General features: G+C 51.9%; 2 protein-coding genes and 1 non-coding gene across 3 annotated transcripts in view; 2 read left to right on the top strand and 1 right to left on the bottom strand.

Moving 5' to 3' along the window:
* Positions 1-23345, bottom strand: part of LOC120381593 (zinc finger protein 585A-like) — a gene marked incomplete at both ends in the record, with an annotated part of 108780 nt that overhangs the window by 25964 nt on the left and 59471 nt on the right. The gene's annotated exons all lie outside the window — the stretch shown is intronic.
* LOC120381966 (zinc finger protein 420-like) overlaps positions 1-23345 on the top strand; it is a gene marked incomplete at its 3' end in the record, with an annotated part of 60267 nt that overhangs the window by 6826 nt on the left and 30096 nt on the right. The window contains exon 2 of the mRNA XM_039500140.1: positions 20236-20314. Within this exon, the coding sequence (XP_039356074.1) occupies positions 20236-20314 (79 nt within the window). The remainder of the gene's footprint in view (positions 1-20235; positions 20315-23345) is intronic.
* On the top strand, positions 13122-13203 carry TRNAS-GCU. The gene has a single exon. It is a non-coding gene; the product is annotated as a tRNA-Ser (tRNA).

The raw sequence follows: 23345 nt of genomic DNA, 5'->3' as shown, positions 1-23345 counted from the left end.
GACTGAGAGGCCTAACAAGAGAAATTTCAGCCCAAAGACAAATTTGTGTGAAATGTTGAGAAATGAAGAGCTTCCCAAATCCCCAGAACTCTAGTGTCACCCCCATGGCACCAGCACAGGGTACCCAGTGAAATGGGGTTACAGAATACAAGGGGGGAGGCAGCAGGGAGAGAGGTGACAGGGAATCTCTCTTTTTCTTTCTCTCACCACTTTCTGTTCTTCTCTTTCCTTCCAGGAACTGCAGTCACAGCAGGGAGGGGTTTGTCTCTGTGTCTGTCACGGAGGTGGTGGAAGTGACGGCTTCTGTGACTTCCTGCAACCTCCGTGACTTCTGCAGTGGGCACAGTGGCTGACTCCAGGGCCACTCAATCAACTGGCTCCGGGGACCGCCCAAGCAGCGGCCAGTGCGGCTGGCCCAGGGACCACTTGACCAGTGGTCCCGAGGGCAGCAGGAGCAGCCACAGCCTGGTGGCCTCTGGCAGCACTTCTGGGGTGGCCAGAGCAGCAGCTGCCCCCCTGGAGCTCCCCCCTGCCCTAGCAGCAGCTGGAGTGGCAGCGACTCTCAGGGCTTCTCCCCTGGTAGCTGGTGCTCATTATCCATCAAATAAATCAAAACACTTCCCCCTGCAAATGGATTTAGCCCGGGACCCTCAGAGTCAGCAGCTGTTACGCCCCCACTGAGCTCTCTGGCCAGGTGTCCTAGTGCCGGGAGCCTCCGATGTAGATCCTAAAATAGCGTTTTTGCACCTGGGGCGGCTGAAATTTTGGACCAGACGTTGTAGCTCCTCTGTTATTTTACTGAATTGCTTCAAAACAGCAAGTGTAGAAAGTGTCCTAAGTGCCAGGCTCTCTGCCATGGAAACAGCTGCCCCTGCTCTGCAGGAGTCTGTGCGTTCCACCCAGCAACGTACACACCTGCTCCACACTGAAGGGGGGTCAGACAGTGACGGTAACGCAAATCTTCCGACTAGTAACCCAGGTCCCTTTCTTTAACCCAGGACATGCCAGTCACCTGTTAGCCATGGCGTTATCTTCATCTTCAAATACCTCTCAGGACATTTAACAGAGGAAGTGAAACCCCCTCCCCCGAATGGCTCCCTGTTGAGGTGTTGTACCGGACCTGCCCCTGGAGACTGTCTGGTTTTATACTCTTAGAGCTTTTTCTCTTCAAACCCCTTATCCCAATCTCTGGGCCAACCTCCGCATTTCAGAGTTTAGAATTTATTCTCATCACCCTCCTATGGCACTTTCCATGTGAATTGGGCAAAGGAAGTGGGGGAAGCTCCGTGGCTAATGAAAACCAACACTCTGGGTGAGGCCTGAACTCACACCCACAGCTGTATTTCCCCCTGCATGAGCCACTATAGGTGCTTCTTAGACAAACTTGGGCTGTCGGTGGTTATGTGTGTCTGTGCTTCACCACTTTGGCTGCTCTGTGAAAAGCTGATGGTTCAAACAAAAGCTGGTGGGGTTTTGTTTTGTTTTAAGCAATTAGAGTCTAGTACATTTTAACAGGCAGAAAATGTCCTATTCTGGTCTAGCCCCATTTGACTCCTTCTGTCCATCTTCTTCCTTCCCCCTCAGTGTCTTTCCTTCCCCATTGGGGACATGCAGAGATGAACCCCAGTCAGTCTGTGTCACAGAGAGTCTGTATCTCCTAAGGAATGTGGGTGAAGGATTCCAGCTGAATTAACGCCGCTCACCTGGGTTAGAAACATTTGTTTCTTTCGAGCACATAGTGGGAAATGGGACATTAATTCAGAGCCAGGAGGCAAGGCAGAGGCTTCATGACCTTGATCTCCATGAAGGGAGAGAGGATCCCCAGGAAGGAACAGGAGCTTCCTTTAGACTCAAGCTGGATCTCCTGGAAGTTGGAAAAGACCCTTGGTCACTGAGGATCTCATGGGATCGTGCTGCTCCAGAGGCTCCAGAGTCCTGGGTGCGGGGAGGGTGTCACTGCACAGTCTGAAATGGAAGGGAGGACCCTGGAAGGGAAGGGGAGGAACAGAAAATGGAGAGGAATGAAACAGAATAAACGCCTGTTCTCTCTCCCCTCCCCGACCCAGCAAGAACTGTTATCAGTGGGGAAACTCCCCACGATGAATGGCAGAGACCACAGAGACATTCGCCTCATGCTGAGAAGTAAGGTGACCAATCACCAAGTGTGAAAAATCAAAGACTTTCACCAGATGCATTGGTGGTATAGTGGTGAGCATAGCTGCCTTCCACGCAGTTGACCTGGGTTTGATTCCTAGCTGATGTGATGATTCCTCCACTAGGAATTGGTTTAATTTCAGTTATGTTGTATCAGTTTATCAATGGAATGAGAGAATCAGTGTCCCAAATCCCAACAGGTCATGAAACACCCAGTGGAGAAAGAAAGGGGTGGGACTATATAATGAGCAGTTGGAGTCATCCTGGTATTACAAGGCTTGGTTTATTTTTATTTTTTAATTTCCTTTACTTCCCTCTCCCTTTTAGACTCAGAACCTTTAAGGTCAGAAGGGATCAGTGTGATCATCTAGTCTGACCTGCTGCACCTTGCAGGCCAAAAGACCCCACCCACCCTCTCCTGTAATAGACCCGGGAGGGGAGGCAGCTCCGTGCTCTGCCCCTACCCCAGGCAGCGCATGGAGCCCTGCTCCCCTCCCCCCACAACGGGTGTGCAGAGATGTGCCAGCAGCACTAAGGTGGCTCCCTGCCCACTCTACCTCCATCCCTCCGTGCCGCTCCCAGAAGTGGCTGGCATGTCCCAGCATCCCCTGGGGTGGGGGGAGTGTCTCCACGTGCTGCCCCTGCCCCGAGCACCAACTCTGCAGCTCCCATTGGCCAGGAACTGTAGCCAATGGGAGCTCTGGGGGCAGCGCCTGCAGGCAGCAGCACATGGAGATCCCCTGGCCCCACTCATCTAGGAGCTGCTGCAAGAGGTTGTGTGTACCGGTCACTTTGGGAGCTGCACCACCCCTCCTGCAGCCCACCCCCACCCCCACGCCCCAGCGCAGAGCCCACACCCAAATTTCCTCCCAGAGTTTGCTTGTCTTCCTTTCACCAGAACCATCCTCCTTCTCCTGGGCTGCAAGTAGCCACCCCTGGGAAGCCAAGAGGCAGGCACAGGATTCTGCAAGGTAAGTGTTCCACAGCGCCGCGATGGACGGTGCAATGAAGGTAAGTCTTCCTGAGGCACAATGAACTGCAATGCAGCGAACCACTGGCCAGGCGGTCAGGGCAAAGGGCATTCACTGGAGGTACAAGCTTGTGAGTGACTCCTGAGCACAGGGCCCCTTCCCCTTTTAAGGACCTGCTCCTCATGGCCTGCGACTAGAGATGACTTGGCTGCATCTGGTGGGTCACACTCCACCTTGGGCAGTGTCCATGCTCTGGGTGTGTGATCGCTGCCTAATTAGAGTCCCAGACACCTTGTCTATCTAGCAGCTCTTCTGATCTTCCAGCTGTTCAACCAGCCCCTTCATCCCACAAGCATTCCAGGAGGGAGCGGGAGGGGGAGGGAAAGCCACTTCACAGGCATTCAGAGAGGAGAGGAGACAAAAATGGGAATGGAGGAAGTATAACAGACCTATTGAGCATAGAAATCACTGCTGCTCCTACAACAGCAGGGACAGGCCACTAGGAGCTGGGAAAAATTAAGCCATCATGTTTTTGCCTGGTTTTGAACCAGGGACCTTTTGCGTGTTAGGCAAACGTGATAACCACTACACTACGAAGAAGTGGGTATTCACCCACGAAAGCTCATGCTGCAAAACATCTGTTAGTCTATAAGGTGCCACAGGATTCTTTGCTGCTTCCACTACACTACAGAAACTCTGTTGCAAGGTTTTGCCCTCCCTTCATGAGAACGGCCAGACTGGGTCAGACCAAAGGTCCATCCAACCTCATATCCTATCTGCCAACAGTGGCCAATGCCAGGTGCCTCAGAGGGACTGAACCTAACAGGTAATGATCAAGTGATCTCTCTCCTGCCATCCATCTCCACCCTCTGACAAACAGAGGCTTGGGATACTATTCCTTACCTTACAGAGAACATGAAAAAATGAGTGTTGCCATCCGCACTATAATGAGAGTGAGCAGTTAAGGTGAGCTATTATCAGCAGGAGAAAAAAAACTTGTAGTGATAATCAGGATGGCCCATTTCCAACAGTTGACAAGAAGGTGTGAGTAACAGTAGGGGGACAAATAAAGATGGGGAAATAGTTTTACTTTGTGTAATGACCCACCCACTCCCAGTCTTTATTCAAGCCTAATTTAATGGTGTCCAGTTTGCAAATTAATTCAAATTCAGCATCTCTCGTGGGAGTCTGTTGTTGAAGGTTTTTTGTTGTAATATTGCGACGTTTAGGTCTGTAATCGAGTGACCAGGGAGATTGAAGTGTTCTCTGGCTGTGTTTGAATGTTATAATTCTTGATGTCTGATTTGTGTCCATTTATTCTTTTATGTACAGACTCTCTGGTTTGGCCAATGTACATGGCAGAGAGGCATTGCTGGCACATGATGGCACATATCACATTGGTAGATGTGCAGGTGAATGAGCCCCTGATGGCATGGCTGATGTGATTAGGTCCTATGATGGTGTCCCCTGAGTAGATATGTGGACAGAGTTGGCAACGGGCTTTGTTGCAAGGATAGGTTCCTGGGTTAGTGTTTTTGTTCTGTGGTTGCTGGTAAGTATTTGCTTCAGGTTGGGTGGCTGTCAGTAAGCAAGGACTGGCCTGTCTCCCAAGATCTGTGAGAGTGAGGATTGTCCTTCAGGATGGGTTGTAGATCCTTGATGATGCACTGGAGAGGTTTTAGTTGGGGGCTGAAGGTGATGGCTAGTGGGGTTCTGTTACTTTCTTTGTTGGGCCTGTCCTGTAGTAGGTGACATCTGGGTACCCTTCTGGCTCTGTCAATCTGCTTCTTCACTTCAGCAGGTGGGTACTGTAGTTGTAAGAATGCTTGATAGAGATCTTGTAGGTGTTTGTCTCTGTCTGAGCAAATGCGGTTGTATCTTAGAGCTTGGCTGTAGACAATGGATTGTGTGATGTGGTCTGGGTGAAAGCTGGAGACATGTAGGTAAGTATAGCGTTCAGTATGTTTCAGTGTAGCACAAGTAGAGTAGGGGCATTAGGGGACGAGAGCTGAGGAAGCGTTGTTCTAAGTCAGCCATAAAAATGTTGGCATACTGTGGGGCCATGTGAGTACCCATAGCAGTGCCGCTGACTTGAAGGTACACATTGTCCCCAAATGTGAAATAGTTATGGATGAGGACAAAGTCACAAAGTTCAGCCTCCAGGTTTGCTGTGACATTATCGGGGATACGGTTCCTGACGGCTTGTAGTCCATCTTTGTGTGGAATGATGATGGAGCGTCTACATAGCCAGACAATCCTGCTGTCAGGGTGCCAATGCCTGAGATGATGGGGCATCAATGATTTCCAGGTTTATGGATCTTGGGTAGCAGATAGAATAACCCTGGTTGGGGTTCTAGACTGTCTTATTGCCAAGGGACGGAGAAACTCAGCCAGCCGCAGGGGGTGCATAACACCGCCCTAGTGTGGGGGTGACAGCGCCTCCAAGATCCTGATACCCCTATTGGTTCCACTGCTGGTTGTTTTCCTTTTCTGGTGGGACTTTGGGCAAGTTGCTCCCCCCTCTAGGGCTCCGTCCCCAGCAGGCAAATGGGGATTTCGTACCTTCCCGCTATTGGAAAGTGCTGAAAGAATCCCCCAGCCAAAGCTGCTCTGACAGAGCTAAGCAGCATCTGACCATTCAAGGTCAGAGCGCACTGCCCAGGAGGAGAAGTGTTTGGCTCTGGGGTTTCACTTCAGCCCAGTCTAGAGAGAGGGGCCCAGCCATGGGGTTTGGCTCAAGAAGACCAAGTCTCCAATTCGTTAAGGGCGTTTTGAATTCCAATCCTGAGCTCCAAAGTGCTTGGTGTCAGTTGCACGTTTTAGAAGCAGGCTCTCCACTCCATCTTCCAAATCATTCATGAAACTATTGAATAGTACTGGACCCCGGACTGATCCCTGCCGGACCCACTAGGTGCACCCTCTCCCTTGGGCAGCCAACCATGGAGAAGGGCCCTTGGAGTCTGGGCTTTCAACCAGCTCTGCACCCACATGACACTGATTGCATCTAGACCGCATTTCCCTCGTTTGCTTGTGAGAATGTCCTGCGGGACTGTGTCAAAAGCCTTAGTAACCCCAAGATAGATCCCATCTACTGTTTACCCACCTCCACTAGGCCCGGAAACCTGCCAAAGAAGGAAAGAGGCTGGGTTTGGGATGATTTGTTCTTGACAAATCCATGCTCACTCGTCCTAAGAACCAAATTCTCCTGTAGGTGCTGCTGACAAACTGTTTAAGAATATATTCCAGTATCTCTCCAGCTATGGAAGTGAGGCTAGCTAGTCTGTAAGTCCCAGGGGTCTCTTTGTTTCCCTTTCAAAGATAGGTCCTGTCTTGTTCATGGATGGGAAGATGTTCTTTTTCAGGGATCTCAGATGAGAACTGGGGCACAACGCCTGGTTTGTTAAGGCCACAAAAATGGAGGCAGGAACCTCTTTTCTCCTGCTGGCAAAGAACCCCAGGTACCTAAAAGACAGGGACTCACACCCCTGAATGGGCTTTAGAAAAGGCAATGGTCAAAAAGTTTGGCCCCGACCATTTCTTGTTTCCGCAGACTAGACATTTTAGCAAACTTTAGAATTCCTTGGTGCTAAATACCGTGAAACTCCCCTTTCTCCTTCACAGAGGGCTTTATCGCCCCTTATCTCACTCAGGCTCACGACTGCCCAGAGTTTGAGAACTGTCCCTGTTCCCATTGGGCAGATGGGGAGGAGCCTGGGGTATAGAGAAGGGAAGTGACCTGTCACCAGATGGATCAGACTGAACAGGTTTCACATCTCGAGGAGGCTCTTACCTTCTAAACAGGGATGGCTGTTTTCTAGTAAAATCACTAAAAGGGAAGGAGAAAACTCGAAAGAGGTTCCTCCTGGCGCTCACATCCGTGAACCCGAATACTCTCCCAGTCCTCAGAGAGAGACCTGGAGAAGGAGACTTGCTGAAGCAAAGCCACAGGGGTCTCTGAGGTTTCCCTGGCCCCTTGCCCCTGTCCTGCCTGGCTGATGTCAGCATCTCTCTGTGAGGTCACCACCTCCCCACCACCTTGTATCAATAGGCTGAGGTCCTGCCAAAGGCCTTTGTGATGTCACTGCCACACCCCTCCCTTGCTGGGCTAATGTCCTGCCCCTGGCCAGGCACTTTGGAGGTTTGAGCTACTCCCTGGGGATCACCCCACTCAAGGAGCGTTCGTTCTAGGCAGCAAGCCGGCTAGACAGGGAAACATCAGACGCTGCTCCCAATGCTACACTCAGTTTTTCAGAAATTAGTCGACATTATGGCCAGAAGAGACCATTAGAGCATCTAATCTGACCCCCTGCATATCACAGGCCTCCTGTATGACACAAGAGCTACTTTTGGGGAAAAACACATTCCAGAAAGGCATCTAGTCTTCATTAAACGACATCAAGAGATGGAGAATCCACCACTTTCCTTGGTAGCTTGTTCCTGTGGTGAATCATCCTCGCTGTTGAATATTTGTGCCTTAGTTGTAATATGAATTTGTCTCTTTTCACCTTCCAGCCATTGGGTGTTGTTAGGCCTTTCTCTGCTCGATTCAAGAGCCCTTTAATACCCAATCTTTTCTCTCCATTAAGGCACTTCAACACTTTAATGAAGTCACCTTTCAATCTTCTTTTGATAAGCTGGACAGGTTGAGCTCTTTCAATAGCTCACTAGAAGGCATTTTTCTCCAGCCCTCAGAACATTTGGTGGCTCTTTGCTGCCCCAGCTCCAATTTCACAACATCTTTTTCAAAGGAGGACACCAAAACTAGAGGCTATTCCAGTATCAGTCTCACTGATGCCGTGTCACCTCCTGTGACGTTATTGACATAATCTGTAACCGTATAGATCACCGTTGCGACCGCTGTTCTATTTGTAGCCAATATTGTAGAAAGATTGTAGCGTAAGGGGTCTATGGAGAGGTTCTGATTGGCTCATTATAATTATGCTATTTCTAGATGTGTATCATTTTTATAGTTGACGTTATGAATTCCTGCTCATTTCCCCACTGGCTGGAGCATGGGTAGAGTGTGTCTGTGGTTAATGATGTTGCTATAGATTGTTCATTTCCTGCCTTGGCAATTCAGACAGTCCCTTTTCCCAACATATCTCCAGCACATCATTAGTTCCAATAACAGGGGCAGCTTTTCTCTGGGGCACTAAGATTTTTTGGGGAGTTGGTGGCTCCTTTCTTTCCTCACCCTGGAGTAAACTCATAAGAACATAGGAACATAAGAAAGGCTGTACCGGGTCAGACCAAAGGTCCATCTAGCCCAGTATCTGTCTACCGACAGTGGCCAATGCCAGGTGCCCCAGAGGGAGTGAATCTAACAGGCAATGATCAAGTGATCTCTCTCCTGCCATCCATCTCCATCCTCTGACGAACAGAGGCTAGGGACACCATTCTTACCTCAAAGAGAGACCTGGAGAAGGAGACTTGCTGAAGCAAAGCCACAGGGGTCTCTGAGGTTTCCCTGGCCCCTCGCCCCTGTCCTGCCTGGCTGATGTCAGCATCTCTCTGTGAGGTCACCACCTCCCCACCAATAGTTTGAGGTCCTGCAAAAAACCTTTGTGATGTCACTGCCACACCCCTCCCTTGCTGGCCTAATGTCCTGCCCCTGGCCAGGCACTTTGGAGGTTTGAGCTACTCCCTGTGGATCACCCCACTCGAGGAGCGGTCGTTCTAGGCAGCAAGCCGGCTAGACAGGGAAACATCAGACACTGCTCCCAATGCTACACTCAGTTTTTCAGAAATTAGTCGACTTTACGGCCAGAAGAGACCATTAGAGCATCTAATCTGACCCCCTGCGTATCACAGGCCTCCTGTATGACACCATAGCAGGTGAGGGAGGGGGGCTGAGGAGGCGAGAGGGTGGGCAGTGGTGAGGGGGCGGGTGAGCCGGCAGAGAGCCAATATTCATAACTTCAACTACAAAAATGAAACACATCTAGAGATAGCATCATTATAATCAGCCAATCAGAACCTCTCCATAGACCCCTTACACGACAACCTTTCGACAATACTGGCTACAAATATAGAACAATTGTCGCAACGGTGATCTGTACAGTTACAGATTATGTCAATAACGTCACAGGAGGTGACACGGCATCAATGAGACTGATACTGGAATACTGCCTCCAATTTTGGTGTCCTCATTTGAAAAAGATGTTGTGAAACTGGAGCTGGGGCAGCAAAGAGCCACCAAATGTCCTGAGGGCTGGAGAAAAATGCCTTCTAGTGAGCTATTGAAAGAGCTCAACCTGTTTAGCTTATCAAAAGAAGATTGAAAGGTGACTTCATTGAAGTGTTGAAGTGCCTTCAGGGAGAGAAAAGATTTGGGAATTAAAGGGCTCTTGAATCAAGCAGAGAAAGGTATAACAAGACCCAATGGCTGGAAGATGAAAAGAGACAAATTCATATTACAACAAAGGCACAAATATTCAACAGCGAGGATGATTCACCACAGGAACAAGCTACCAAGGAAAATGGTGGATTCTCCATCTCCTGATGTCATTTCATGAAGACTAAATGCCTTTCTGGAATGTATTTGCCCCCAAAGTAGCTATTGTGCCATACAGGAGGCCTGTGATATGCAGGGAGTCAGATTAGATGCTCTAATGGTCTCTTCTGGCCATAAAGTCGACTAATTTCTAAAAAACTGAGTGTAGCATTGGGAGCAGCGTCTGATGTTTCCCTGTCTAGCCGGCTTGCTGCCTAGAACGAACGCTCCTTGAGTGGGGTGATCCACAGGGAGTAGATCAAACCTCCAAAGTGCCTGGCCAGGGGCAGGACATTGGCCCAGCAAGGGAGGGGTGTGGCAGTGACATCACAAAGGCCTTTGGCAGGACCTCAGACTATTGGTCCAAGGTGGTGGGGAGGTGGTGACCTCACAGAGAGATGCTGACATCAGCCAGGCAGGACAGGGGCGAGGGGCCAGGGAAACCTCAGAGACCCCTGTGGCTTTGCTGCAGCAAGTCTCCTTCTCCAGGTCTCTCTTTGAGGACTGAGAGAGTATTCGGGTTCACGGACGTGAGCACCAGGAGGAACCTCTTTCGAGTTTTCTCCTTCCCTTTTCCTGATTTTACTAGAAAACAGCCGTCCCTGTTTAGAAGGTAAGAGCCTCCTGGAGGTTTGAAACCTGTTCAGTCTGATCCATCTGTTGCAGGGGAGTGCTCTGCAGCTCCCACTGTGGGAGGTCCACCCAAAAATGTGGGGCTGAAATAGTGCTCGTGCAGTGATCCCCACCAGTGACCTGGGCCATCCTTTGGGCTCTCTGGTGAGAACCCTCAGCCTCCCGTCCTCAGTCTCTACCCTGATTGGCTCAGCAGGGGGTTATTGACAGGGAGGAGACTCAGGTCCTTGTTCTCTTTTAAGACCAAGGAAATAAGTCAGAACCAGTTCTGTGTTTGATGAATTTTGCTGCTTCTCTGCATTAATGGTCTCTGAGCAGTTCATGATTCTCTCTAACATTGCAATTCTCCTCAAATACTTGCTGAATAATTACTGTCACTGTTGTTGGTCTGGAGCTCATCACAGAGCACTTTATTCAGGTCATTCAGTGTCTGAAATTCAAGATCTGATGGTTAGTTTGTAAAAGCAGCAGAGAGTCCTGTGGCACCTTATAGACTAGCAGATGTTTTGGAGCATGAGCTTTCATGGGTGAATACCCACTTCGTCGGATGCATGTAGTGGACATTTCCAGGGGCAGGTATATTGAAAATCAGGGCTCTTGGGTCCTATTCCCAACTCTGCCACTGACTGGCTGTGTGACCTAAGACAAGTCAATTCTCCTTTCTCAGCCTTAGCTTCTCCCTCTTTCGAGTAAGGATAATAATGATCCGCTCTTGACTACCTCACGGTGGGTGGAGGCAGGGCCGGCTCTAGGTTTTTTGCTGCCCGAAGGAAAAAAAATTTTGGCTGTCCCCACCCCAGCCCTGGGCTCCCCCCCCATAACCCTTGCTGCCTGAGCTCTGTCCCCCCCACCCGCACCCCCCCTGCCGCCCCAGCCCTGGGCTCTGCACCCCCCTGCTGCCCCAGCTCTGGGCTCCCCCCCTCACCTGCACCCTCCTTCTGCCCCAGCCCTAGGTCACTGGTAACTTGCTCCCAGGGCGGGTCATTCAGCAGGAATTTTGGATGTGCACAGAACACAGACAGGACTGGTTCCTGCATGGTTACAGAACTGCAGTAAAGTGGAACAATTTTCAGCTTGTGTGACTGGAGGAGATCTGGATCCATATTATAAGACTGTCCTCCATAAATGAGGAAAAGTTGAGGTGCCTTTAATATTCTTTGTTTCTATTGGGAATTTGCCAGTGCAATATCACCGTCTTCCTTTTAAACAAACAAAACTAGAAAAAAATGGCAATGGCTGTTGAAAAAAGCAATTCCAGTCCTAAAAACCACGGGGAAGCATTTCTTGCTCAATTTTATCTAGTAGGATGCCCCTGGAACAATGGGAGAGAGAAACCTGCATCACTGAAAGTGCAGCCATGGAGACACCACACAGCAGCCTTCCCTAGCAGGGGCAGGGGGGCGAGAAGGGACATCATCCGAGCTCCCTGCATCCAGGTCACTTTCCTCAGCCGGGCTGCGTCAGGGGAGGGCAGAGAGCAGCAGCTTCTGATGCTCCCCTCACAGCCCGGCCCAGGTGGGGAAAGTGACCAGGACGCAGGGAGCACGTAGTGTTGCTCCTTGCTCCCTCCCAGCCTCTGTGGGGCCACGGAGGAGCATTGGGGCAGGGGAGAGCAGTGAGCACCTTTGCACGGCCACACGGTGCCCTTTGACCCCCTGGAGCCCTGGGCGGCTGCCGGGGGCCCCACCCCTAAGGCCGTCCGGGCTCCCCAGCATGAACAGCAGAGACACAGGCAGACTGGCCACCCACTGAGCAGAGGTAGCCTGGGCGCTCGTAATGGAGGCTCACGGGGGCTCAGCCTCCCCAAACCTTGCGTCGCCAAGGGGGCAGTGGGGCCCATGACTAGGGGCCCTGGCCAAATTGGGTCCCCCTGGGAAAGTCTCCCCCATGTCAGCCCCAGGGCTGGAGGAGCTCCCACTCCCTGCTACGGCCCGGGGGCTGCAGCAGGGGCACAGAGCTTCTCTGGTCTCGGGGCCGCAGCGGGGCCGGGGTAAAGGAGTGACAGGGTGGGGCCAGTGGGGGGAGGTGTGGAAGAGAGGTGACAGTGGGTGGGGCCGGGGGTGGACGGTGTGGAAGGGGGCGGAGCCACACACAGAAGTGGGGGGGGGTCATGGTTCCGGTGCTGGGGCCCCCGCACTTGTTCTCCCTTTCCCTGGGCTTTGGCATCACTAGCCCCTGCTTAGCGAGTAGGGGTCAGTGGTCCCCAAAATGTGGGGCGTGACTCCTAGGGGGACACAGAGGAAGATTGATAGGGGCACCTCAGGGCCTGAGCCAGCCCCCATAGAGGGCAGGGAGGGAGCAACACTCAGCCCCACTCTGTCCCAGCTCTTCCCCAATCCTACCCTCAGCCTGGGCCCCTGGCTCCCAGCCCGGCCTCGACCCCCTTACCCCTGTCCGCACCCCTTCCCCAGCAAGCAACGGCCACAGCCGTTGGATACGAGGGCGCAGTGTGAAATGTTTGGGGACCACTGGGTTAGGGTGACGTCCTCAATCACTTCTCTGCCGTCCATTGAAAGCGATTCCTCACCCACCCACCCCTCTGTCAGGACGGCCTAGGTATGTTCCGCTGCCCTTCACTCGTACAGGAAGGAGAATAACATTTCATTGCACTCAATGCTAAAGTGATTTGCAACCCACCACCATCCCAAACTGGTCATTTTGGGGAAGCGGCCCCACCATGCTGCATAGCTAGGCAGAGTAGGGGTGTCTATGCAAACACGGCCTGTTCCTGAAGTCTTCCCCCAGCTCCTCACTAGATGTGAGGGGGGAGCTCATTCAGCCCCTGCTTACGCTTAGTATTTAAAAACTCCTTAGTATCCCTATCTCTGCTGGCCTTAGATTTCTCCTCCTGTCCACTTCTTGACAACTCAGATGAGGTGGCCGAGTGGTTAAGGTGCTGGACTGCTAATCCATTGTGTTCTGCACACATGGGTTAGATTCCCATCCTCATCGGATGCATTTAGTCTTCACCCTCTTTTATAGACAACCATCTCCCCATTTGGTACAATGACAGATCCAGCAATGTTGCTTCTGTTACCCAAAATTGGGCCAGATAGTAAGCTTAGGGAGGACTAATGACCCCACCCCCAGAGTTTGGCAGAAAGCAGCATGTTTATTATACTAACAGCTAAACTCAAAAGAAGACAGGGGGGGCGGGGGTCACACACTCACGCTCCCAGGACAGGCTCAGCACTGGAGATGTCAGGATTCTGTGCAAAGTAAGTGTCCCACAGCGCCGCGATGGACGGTGCGATGAAGGTAAGTCTTCCTGAGGCACAATGAAATGCAACATGGTGAACCACTGGCCAGGCGGTCGGGGCGAAGGGCATTCACTGGAGGTACAAGCTTGTGAGTGACTCCTGAGCACAGGGCCCCTTCCCCCTTTAAGGACCTGCTCCTCATGGCCTGTGACTAGAGATGACTTGGCTGCATCTGGTGGGTCACACTCCACCTCAGCCAGTGTCCATGCAGTGTCCCTGCTCTGGGTGTGTGAGTGCTGCCTAATGAGAGTCCCAGACACCTTGTCTACCTAGGAGCTCTTCTGATCTTCCAGCTGTTCAACCAGCCCATTCATCCCACAAGCATTGCAGGAGGGGGGGGAGGGGGAAAGCCATTTCACAGGTATTCAGAGAGGGAGAGGAGACAAGCGGGGGGACGGGGGAGTGTAACAGACCTTCTGGGCATACAGGTGATACGGAGCACACAGATCACTGCTGCTCCTACAACAGGGTAAGTTCTCAAGCAGCATGTTTCTTACTTTGCCCATCTGCCAATTTTGATGATTATCAATGGAAATATTTTGCCATTGGGTTGTGTATTTACACAGAAATTGACATTTACCCACAAATACGTAATTCTTCCAGTCCTGCCTAGTCTGCAGTTGGTGGGTTTAGAGGGACACATTCACTCGCCCCACGCCCCAGGCCAGGCCTGTGCTCTCAACTTCCCACACTGCTGGGATCCTTCCCTGGTCTCCCCCCAGACCTCTGCCCCACCCCCACATCTGGGATCCCCTCCCCACACTATCCAACCCCCCTGCTGGCAGGATCCCTTCCTGTTCCTTTCATTTCCTATCTCCACTCTGGGCAAAAGCTCTGCACGGTTCCCACAGTGGAAGTTGAACCCAGGTCCCCTGGGTGAAAACCAGGAATCCTGCCCACTAGCCCATATGGGACTATTGGTGCGTCTGACGAAGTGGGGATTCACCCACGAAAGCTCCTGCTCCAATACGTCTGTTAGTCTATAAGGTGCCACAGGACTCCTTGCTGCTGTTATTAGCACAACTCTCTAAGCCAACCCCTCGTGAGCGCAGCAGGGACTAGCGTGACCGGATGTCCCGATGTTGGGGCCTTTTTCTTATATAGGCTCCTATTACCCCCACTCCCTGTCCCAATTGTTCACATTTGCTGTCTGGTCACCCTAGCAGGGGCTGCACACAGGGCTGCATTAACCCTTCAGGTGCTGAGGTTTCCCTCTCTCCATCCCCACTGCCTGTGATCAGGAAACAGACATCAGGGCTCCCAGGGGCTGCACAGACCATGACTGAGATCGGGACCCCATATTGCACTAGGTGCTGTACAATCCCTGGCCAACACTGGACACCCAGGGGGTTCCCCTCAATTTCCCTGAGCCTCTGCTGCCCAACTGCTTCTGACTCCATCTGGATCACCCAGGAGCAGCGACAGGGGTTTCTGGTGCCCTAGGCAAAATTTAGGGGACGGCATTTTGTGCGCTGCGCACAGGAGCTTCCGGTTCCACTCCCATTGCGCTGCCGAAGAAGGACTCTCCACCGAAATGCTGCAGGTGACAGCGGCAGTCATTGAGCTGCTCAATTGCCTGCTGCTGTTTCCGCGGCATGTTGGTGGAGGGTCCATCTTTGGTGGTGCAATGGGAGCGGAACCGAAGCTCCCAGGTATCCGTGGGAGCGCACAAAATGCCACCCCCGCAACCTGCCACCCTAGGCAACCGCCTCGGGTCCCCTAATGGAAGCGTCGACCCTGGGCTCACCCCCCCCCCCGCAAAAAACCCACCTTTCCAAACAGTCCTTTTCCCACCCCCTAATTCTGCTTTCACACCCTGGGCCCATCTCCTCACTTCGTCCCTCCCCCACCCCCAGGTGACCAGAGATGGAGGGAACTTCAGCCACTGGAGCCAGCCCCAGCGAGCGCTGCAGCCCGCCCGGGTTGGGGGTGTTTGCAGACACAGGAAGGGAGCAGCTGGGAGCAGAGAGTGCTGGGAAGGAGGCAGGAGAACAAATCGCAGAGATGCAACACAGGCAGCTCCTGTGGGCGGGGCTCTGGCACAGGCTGGAGGGGGGGCAGCTCCTGGGGGCGGGACTTGGGCACAGCCTGGGGGTGGGGGCAGCTCCAGGGGGCAGGGCTCTGGCACAGGCCAGGGGCGGGGCAGCTCCTGGGGGCAGGACTATGGCACAGCCTGGGGGCGGGGGCAGCTCCTGGGGGCTGGGCTCTGGCACAGGCCTGTGGCGGGGCAGCACCTGGGGGCTGGACTATGGCACAGCCTGGGGGCGGGGGCAGCTCCTGGGGGCGGGGCTCTGGCACAGGCCAGGGCGGGGCAGCTCCTGGGGCGGGGCTCTGGCACAGCCCGGGGGTGGGGCAGCTCCTGGGGGCGGGGCTCTGGCACAGCCTGGGGGCGGGGGCAGCTCCTGGGGGCGGGGCTCTGGCACAGGCCAGGGGCGGGGCAGCTCCTGGGGGCGGGGCTCTGGCACAGGCCAGGGGCGGGGCAGCTCCTGGGGGTGGGGCTCTGGCATATTGTGATGTGGAGCCCGGGTGGAGCAGCTGATCCCTGGTGGCCACGTGCTGCCAGCAGCGCTGGAGCCGCCCGAGGAGCCGCTGTTCTCAGCTGCAGCCAGGATCTGCCACAGGTGTGACGACACATTGTGCAGCGCTCCCATTTTGCAACCAGGTGCAGTTTATGCTGCGCAACGTGACCATCTGGGCCCCTGCTCAGGACTTGCTGCCGCCTGGTCCATGGGGTTGCGAATCAGGAGGGACAGGGTTTGTGGTCGAAAACACTCACATTCTGCTTCCTCCTGCCTAATGTGCCACATTGACCTATTGCAGGGGTCTGGGGGGTTCTGCGTTTTAATTTAATTTTAAATGAAGCTTTTTAAGCATTTTAAAAACCTTATTTACTTTATATACAACAATAGTTTAATTATATATTATAGACTTATAGAAAGAGACCTAAAAATATTAAAATGTATTACTGGCATGCGAAACCTTAAATCAGAGAGACTCGGCACAGCACTTCTGAAAGGTTGCCGAACCCTGATCTTTTGGAAGATTGAGGTGTGCTCTTTCACTTTTCTGTGTATGAATACATGAAAAGGGAGGTAAGGTTTGGGGTACAGAGCACACTAACCCCAAGGTGATAACCAGAGTGGCCCCTTTCATTGGTCCGGGACAGTTGTGCACTTGACACTGGTCCAGGGATGGTTGCAAATTGGGAGGGATGGGATTTGTGGTCGAAAACACTCACGATCTGCTTCCTCCTGGCCAATGTGCTGGCTTTCTACCTGTACCGAACCAGGCTGTTCAGGAAGTCCTTGCAACTATTCCTTGCATCAGCCAAGCGGATTAGGGGGCAACCAGTTTCCATCCAGCGCATTTCCTGCTGGATCACCTTGTGCATACGCACGTGTTACGACTTGGCAGGGGTTACCCCACCGCCTATAGTGAAGGCGCATTCTACGAGAGCGCAAGCCTCGTCGGCCGCCTATGTCACCCACGTCCCTATCCAGGCCATATGTAGGGCTGCCACGTGGTCATCTGTCCACACTTTTTCCTCACACTATGCGATCGTCTCCCAAGCACAGGATGACGCCGGGTTTGGTAGGGTGGTACTCCGTCCTGATAACCCTTAAACTCCTACCCACCTCCATCAGATATAGCTTGGAGTCACCTACTGTGGAATACACAGGAGTAGTCACTCGAAGAAGAAAGGTCAGCTACCTGTTCCGTAACTGGCGTTCTTCGAGATGTGTTGCTCTTGTCTCATCCACATCCCAGCCTTCTTCCCCTCTGTCGGAGTTGTCTGCCAAGAAGGAACTGAGGGTGGGGGGAGTGCGCAGCTCCCCTTATAGTGCTATAGAGGCGCCACTCCAGGGGTCGCAGCAGTGCTCCAAAAACTTCCGGCACCGGTGCACGTGGCGAGCACGCACACGTACTGTGGACTAGACCGGAGCAACACATCTCAAAGAACACCAGTTACGGAACAGGTAACTGTCCTTTTTAAAGGATGTCTAGATTTCATTCCTGTAGTAACAGAACTCGTGATAGGACAGCAGGAAGAGGGGGGGGGTTGTGTGTGTACAGCTTAAATTGGTTAAATAGTCTCACTTTCAGTACTCAGTGTTTCAAAAATGTTAGCCTGCCAACCTGTGTCATAGAGATGTCTTCTGTTTTTTTTAAAAAAACCATGAATAAAGCTACTTTAAGGGAAATTACTGCTTTGTCCAATCCTGAAGAGCTATGAGATCTTTGCTCACCAATTCTCATAAAACTTGTATTTGTTATGCCTTTTTGGTGACTTTAGTATTATGATCTATTATAAATAAAGTGCATTTCACTGATTGATTTTAAAATGAAATTAGTAACTGGAAAAATGGCCAGTATTTTTTTAAAACCTGTGACAATTATAAGCTACTGTATTCTGTCATTTAGTTTCTAGAATCAAAAGTATATCTAAGTATAATCTAAAGTTCTCCTGCAAAATGCCAGCTGTGCAAATCCTCCTGTGGCTGGATCATTCTTGGGTTTTTATTTTAAGTACAAAATAAATACGTATAACAAATTTAAACGTATCCAATTAGTAATTCGATATGTTGGGTGGTGCCTCTTTTTATGTGTTTGCTCCCCTGATGTTAGAGCCTGGCTATGCCACTGCTGTAGAGGGCTCATCACCCAGCAGCTGGGGGCCACCATGCGGGCTCAGCAGGGCTGCTGGCCACGGGGCCAATGGCTGTGGGTGGGCTGGGTGGGATCTCGGGCATCACGTCTCAGGGATCTGCCCCGCTCCCCAGCACTGCTCCAGCTCTGAGCTGTCTCCACTGCCTGGGACCTGTGTAGCCCCACCTGCCTCCCCAGGGGAAGAGCCACCTGGGACTGGTGCAGAGGCTGGGCCAGTCTCAGCCACTCACAGGGGAGGCAGAGGGAGGCTCAGCTGGGTCCTGAGGGAGCCTGCCCCGGGTAGGCTCTGCTCCTGCTCCAGCCTGGCTGCTTCCACCACTCCCAAGGGGCCGGAGTTCTCCTGCCCCAGGACCAGCTCTGGCTGCGCTGCCATCTCAGCCTGGCAGACACAGTCACCTCCCATCAGGGCTGGCTACTGTGGCTGGGGGTTAGGGTGTGGGAGAGTAGGTCTCTAGTGGGTCTGCGGGGTGCTGGGCAGTGGGGGGTAGGGAGATCTGTGTGTGTGGGGGGGCGGTCAGTGGGGGAGATCTGTGTGTGTGTGTCAAGGGCGCTGGGAAGTGTGGGGTCTGTGTGGGGCACTGTGCAGTTGTGGTGGGGGCACTGGACAGTGAGGGGATCTGTAGGGGGCTCGGGATGGGAAGGGGCAGGGCACTGCAGTTGTGGGAGGGCTATGGGGGTCTTCAGCTGAGAGGCACTGGTCAGTGAGGATCTGTGGGGGCTTCTGAGTGGGTGGGGAGTGATCTGGGAGGGCACCGGACAGGGGTTTGTGGGGTCTCTGGGCGGTGCGGCGCTGGGCGTAGGGAGTTGGAGGGTGCCGGGCAGGGGTTGGTGGGGTCTCTGGGGGTGCGGCACTGGGTGTAGGGAGTTGGAGGGTGCCGGGCAGGGGTTGGTGGGGTCTCTGGGTGGTGCGGTGCTGGGCGTAGGGAGCCGGAGGGTGCTGGGCAGGGGTTTGCGGGGTCTCTGGGCGGTGCGGCGCTGGGTGTAGGGAGTTGGAGGTGCCGGGCAGGGGCTTGTGGGGTCTCTGGGTGGTGCGGAGCTGGGCGTAGGGAGTCAGAGGGGTGCTGGGCAGGGGGTTTGTGGGGGTCTCTGGATGGTGCGGAGCTGGGCGTGGGGAGTCGGAGGGGTGCTGGGCAGGGGGTGCGTGGGGGGCTCTGGGTGGTGCGGCGCTGGGCGTAGGGAGCCGGAGGGGTGCTGGGCAGGGGGTAGCATGGTGCAGCATGGGCCCGCCCCCCAGGGGAAGAAGCACGATGGCAGTGCAGGGTTGGGCTGGACAGTGTGGGTCTGGCAGCTCCCGGTTTGTAAACAGCACCCTTGTACTGGGCTGGGTGGAGTGGGGCTGTCCCTGCCGTGCCATGACCCATCTCCCATTGCCCCCGGCCAGCCCCTCGCTTTGAGGACTCTGCCCCCTTGCCCCATGTCCACATTTCCCCCATGGGGGCCCACTGATATGTTTAGCACCGGGCCCACAAAAGGTTAATCCGGCCCTGTTTGGGGTGCAGGCTCTGGGAGGGAGTTGGGGGGCGGGAGGGTTACAGGCTATGGGGAGGTTGAGTGAGGGTGCAGGCTCTGACCTGGGGCAGGGATTGGGGTGCAGGGGTGCAGACAGGTGGGCTCTGGGAGGGAGTTGGGGCGGGAGGGTTGCAGGCTATGGGGAGGTTGAGTGAGGGTGCAGGCTCTGAGCTGGGGCAGGGATGGGGGTGCAGGGGGTGCGGACACACGGGCTCTGGGAGGGAGTTGGGGGTGGGAGGGTTGCAGGCTATGGGGAGGTTGAGTGAGGGTGCAGTCTCCGAGCTGGGGCAGGGATTGGGGGCAGGAGGGCTGCAGGCTATGGGGAGGTTGAGTGAGGGTGCAGGCTCTGACCTGGGGCAGGGATTGGGGTACAGGGGTGCAGGCACGCGGGCTCTGGGAGGCGTTGGGGGCAGGAGAGTTGCAGGCTACGGGAGGTTGAGTGAGGGGCAGGCTCTGACCTGGGGCAGGGGATGGGGTGCAGGGGGTGCAGACACACGGGCGTGGGGGGGCGGTGGGGGGCGGGCGGGGTGCAGGCGATGGGGAAAAGCTGAGTGCGGGACAAGCTTCAGGCGGCGCTCACTCCTGATCAGACATCCGAGAATCCACACAGGAGAGCAGCCCTACACATGCTCTGAGTGCGGGAAAAGTTTCATTGAGCACTCAGACTTTGTCAGACATCCTAGAATCCACAGTGGAGAGAGACCCTACACATGCTCTACATTTGGGAAAAGCTTCAATCAGATGTCATTCCCTATTAGAGATCAGAAAATCGAAATGGGAGAGAACTGTAAGAAATGCCTTTATTAGGACTTCCCAAAGATTTGTTTTAAAAAAAAATCACATTTGCTAATTCCAATATAGTGATCTTTGCACCATCTTCACTGTGGTCTCTCAGCTCTGCCGGATGAGTTGCCTGCTTCTGCCTTTTGCAGCTCACCCTTCTTTGGGGTCAGTCCTGTGATCTTTTCTATCAGCTCCTTTCCTTTTGACTTGTAGGAGCGTGTGTCCCTCCAGCCAGGAATTTCATCAGCTCCAGGTGGGGGAGAGAGGGTTGATGCCAATAAGCTACCCTGAGGCAAAAGTTACCTGTGCCTTACATCCACTAGGACTGTACATGGAATTGGGTGCTCAAGTTAGTGATTTTGGTGTAAAAAGACAATTATAGTTGTAGAGCAGAAGCAGCCCAGGGAGTGAACCTAACAGACAATGATCAAGTGATCTCTCTCCTGCCATCCATCTCCATCCTCTGACGAACAGAGGCTAGGGACACCATCCTTACCCATCCTGGCTAATAGCCATTAATGGACTTAACCTCCATGAATTTATCCAGTTTTCTTTTAAACCCTGTTATAGTCCTAGCCTTCACAACCTCTTCAGGCAAGGAGTTCCACAAGTTGACTGTGCGCTGTGTGAAGAAGAGCTTCCTTTTATTTGTTTTAAACCAGCTGCCTATTAATTTCATTTGGTGGCCCCTAGTTCTTGTATTATGGGAGTAAGTAAATAACCTTTCCTTATCTACTTTCTCCACATCACTCATGATTTTATATACCTCTATCATATTCCCTCTTAGTCTCCTCTTTTCCAAGCTGAAAAGCCCTAGCCTCTTTAATCTCTCCTCATATGGGACCCGTTCCAAACCCCTAATCATTTTAATTGCCCTTCTCTGAACCTTTTCTAATGCCAGTATATCTTTTTTGAGATGAGGAGACCACATCTGTACATAGAATTCAAGATGTGGGCATACCATGGAGTTATATAAGGGTAATAATATAGTCAGTCTTATTCTCTATTCCTTTTTTAATGATTCCTAACATCCTGTTTGCTTTTTTGACCGCCTCTGCACACTGCGTGGACATCTTCAGAGAACTATCCACAATGACTCCAAAATCTTTTTCCTGATTTGTTGTAGCTAAATTAGTCCCCATCATATTTTATGTATAACTGGAGTTATTTTTTCCAATATGCATTACTTTACATTTATTCACATTAAATTTCATTTTCCATTTTGTTGCCCAATCACTTAGTTTTGTGAGATTTTTTTTAAGTTCTTCACAATCTGCTTTGGTCTTAACTATCTTGAGCAGTTTAGTATCATCTGCAAACTTTGCCACCTCACTGTTTACCCCTTTCTCCAAATCATTTATGAATAAGGTGAATAGGATTGGTCCGAGGACTGACCCTTGGGGAACACCACTAGTTACCCCTCTCCATTCTGAGAATTTACCATTAATTCCTACCCTTCGTTCCCTGTCTTTTAACCAGTTCTCAATCCTTGAAAGGACCTTCCCTTTTATCCCATCACAACTTAATTTATGTAAGAGCCTTTGGCGAGGGACCTTGTCAAAGGCTTTCTGGAAATCTAAGTACACTATGTCCACTGAATCCCCCTTGTCCACATGTTTGTTGATCCCGTCAAAGAACTCTAATAGATTAGTAAGACATGATTTCCCTTTACGGAAACCGTGTTGACTTTTGCCCAACAATTTATGTTTTTCTATGTGTCTGACAATTTTATTCTTTACTATTGTTTCAACTAATTTGCCCGGTACCGATGTTAGACTTACTGGTCTGTAATTGCCGGGATCACCTCTAGAGCCCTTTTTAAATATTGGCGTTACATTAGCTAACTTCCAGTCATTGGGTACCGAAGTCGATTCAAAGGACAGGTTACAAACCATAGTTAATAGTTCCGCAACTTCACATTTGAGTTCTTTCAGAACTCTTGGGTGAATGCCATCTGGTCCTGGTGACTTGTTAATGTTGAGTTTATCAATTAATTCCAAAACCTCCTCTAGTGACACTTCAGTCTGTGACAGTTCCTCACATTTGTCACCTACAATTTGGCAATGTTTATGCTCCTTTCTAGGATTTGACTTCCACTTTTTAAAGGAAGTCTTTTTGTCTCTCACTGCTTCTTTTACATGGTTGTTAAGCCCCGGTGAGTCTTTTTTAGTTCTTTTACTGTGTTTCTTAAATTGGGGTATACATTTAAGTTGGGCCTCTATTATGGTGTCGTTAAAGTGTCCATGCAGCTTAAAGGAATTTCACTTTAGTCACTGTACCTTTTAATTTCTGTTTAACTAACCCCCTCATATTTGTATAGTTCTCCTTTTTTGAAATCAAATGCCACAGTGTTGGGCTGTTGAGATGTTCTTCCCACCACAGGGATGTTAAATGTTATTATATTATGCCGTTTATTTCGAGCAACTGCAGTTATTCGGGAGAGTACAGACAGGCAGAGTTTCCCCTCCCGAGGTAGGTCTCGGTTAGATAAACAATTAAGGCAAGCATTTATACCTCTTGCGACATACACTGAGGAGCAACAACTGCATTTTGTTTGTACATATTCCTTTCTGATAGCTTACTTCTCTCAGCAATTTCTGCTACAATCTGCATTCTATTCTTATCTAACACAAGGTCGAAAACCAGCATCTCTTACAGTTCTTTTCTGCTCGCCCACGCCCTGCTTGGAAGTCTCCCATTATTAGCTGTTAGTTAGCCTGGTAAATATCAAGTCCCTGAGAAAACACAGTTATACGAAGCAAAACAAAATCACAAACAGAAATGTCATTGGAAATTCAAAAATTAAAAAGGAAAATGCAATTCCCATCACTTCATTGTATCTGGGCCATTCCTGTATCGAGAGTACCCGCTAAG

The sequence above is a fragment of the Mauremys reevesii genome, linkage group 14 (assembly GCF_016161935.1).
Source record: "Mauremys reevesii isolate NIE-2019 linkage group 14, ASM1616193v1, whole genome shotgun sequence".
In the NCBI taxonomy this organism is placed as follows: Eukaryota; Metazoa; Chordata; order Testudines; family Geoemydidae; genus Mauremys; species Mauremys reevesii.
This window is presented reverse-complemented; position numbering and strand designations above follow the sequence as displayed.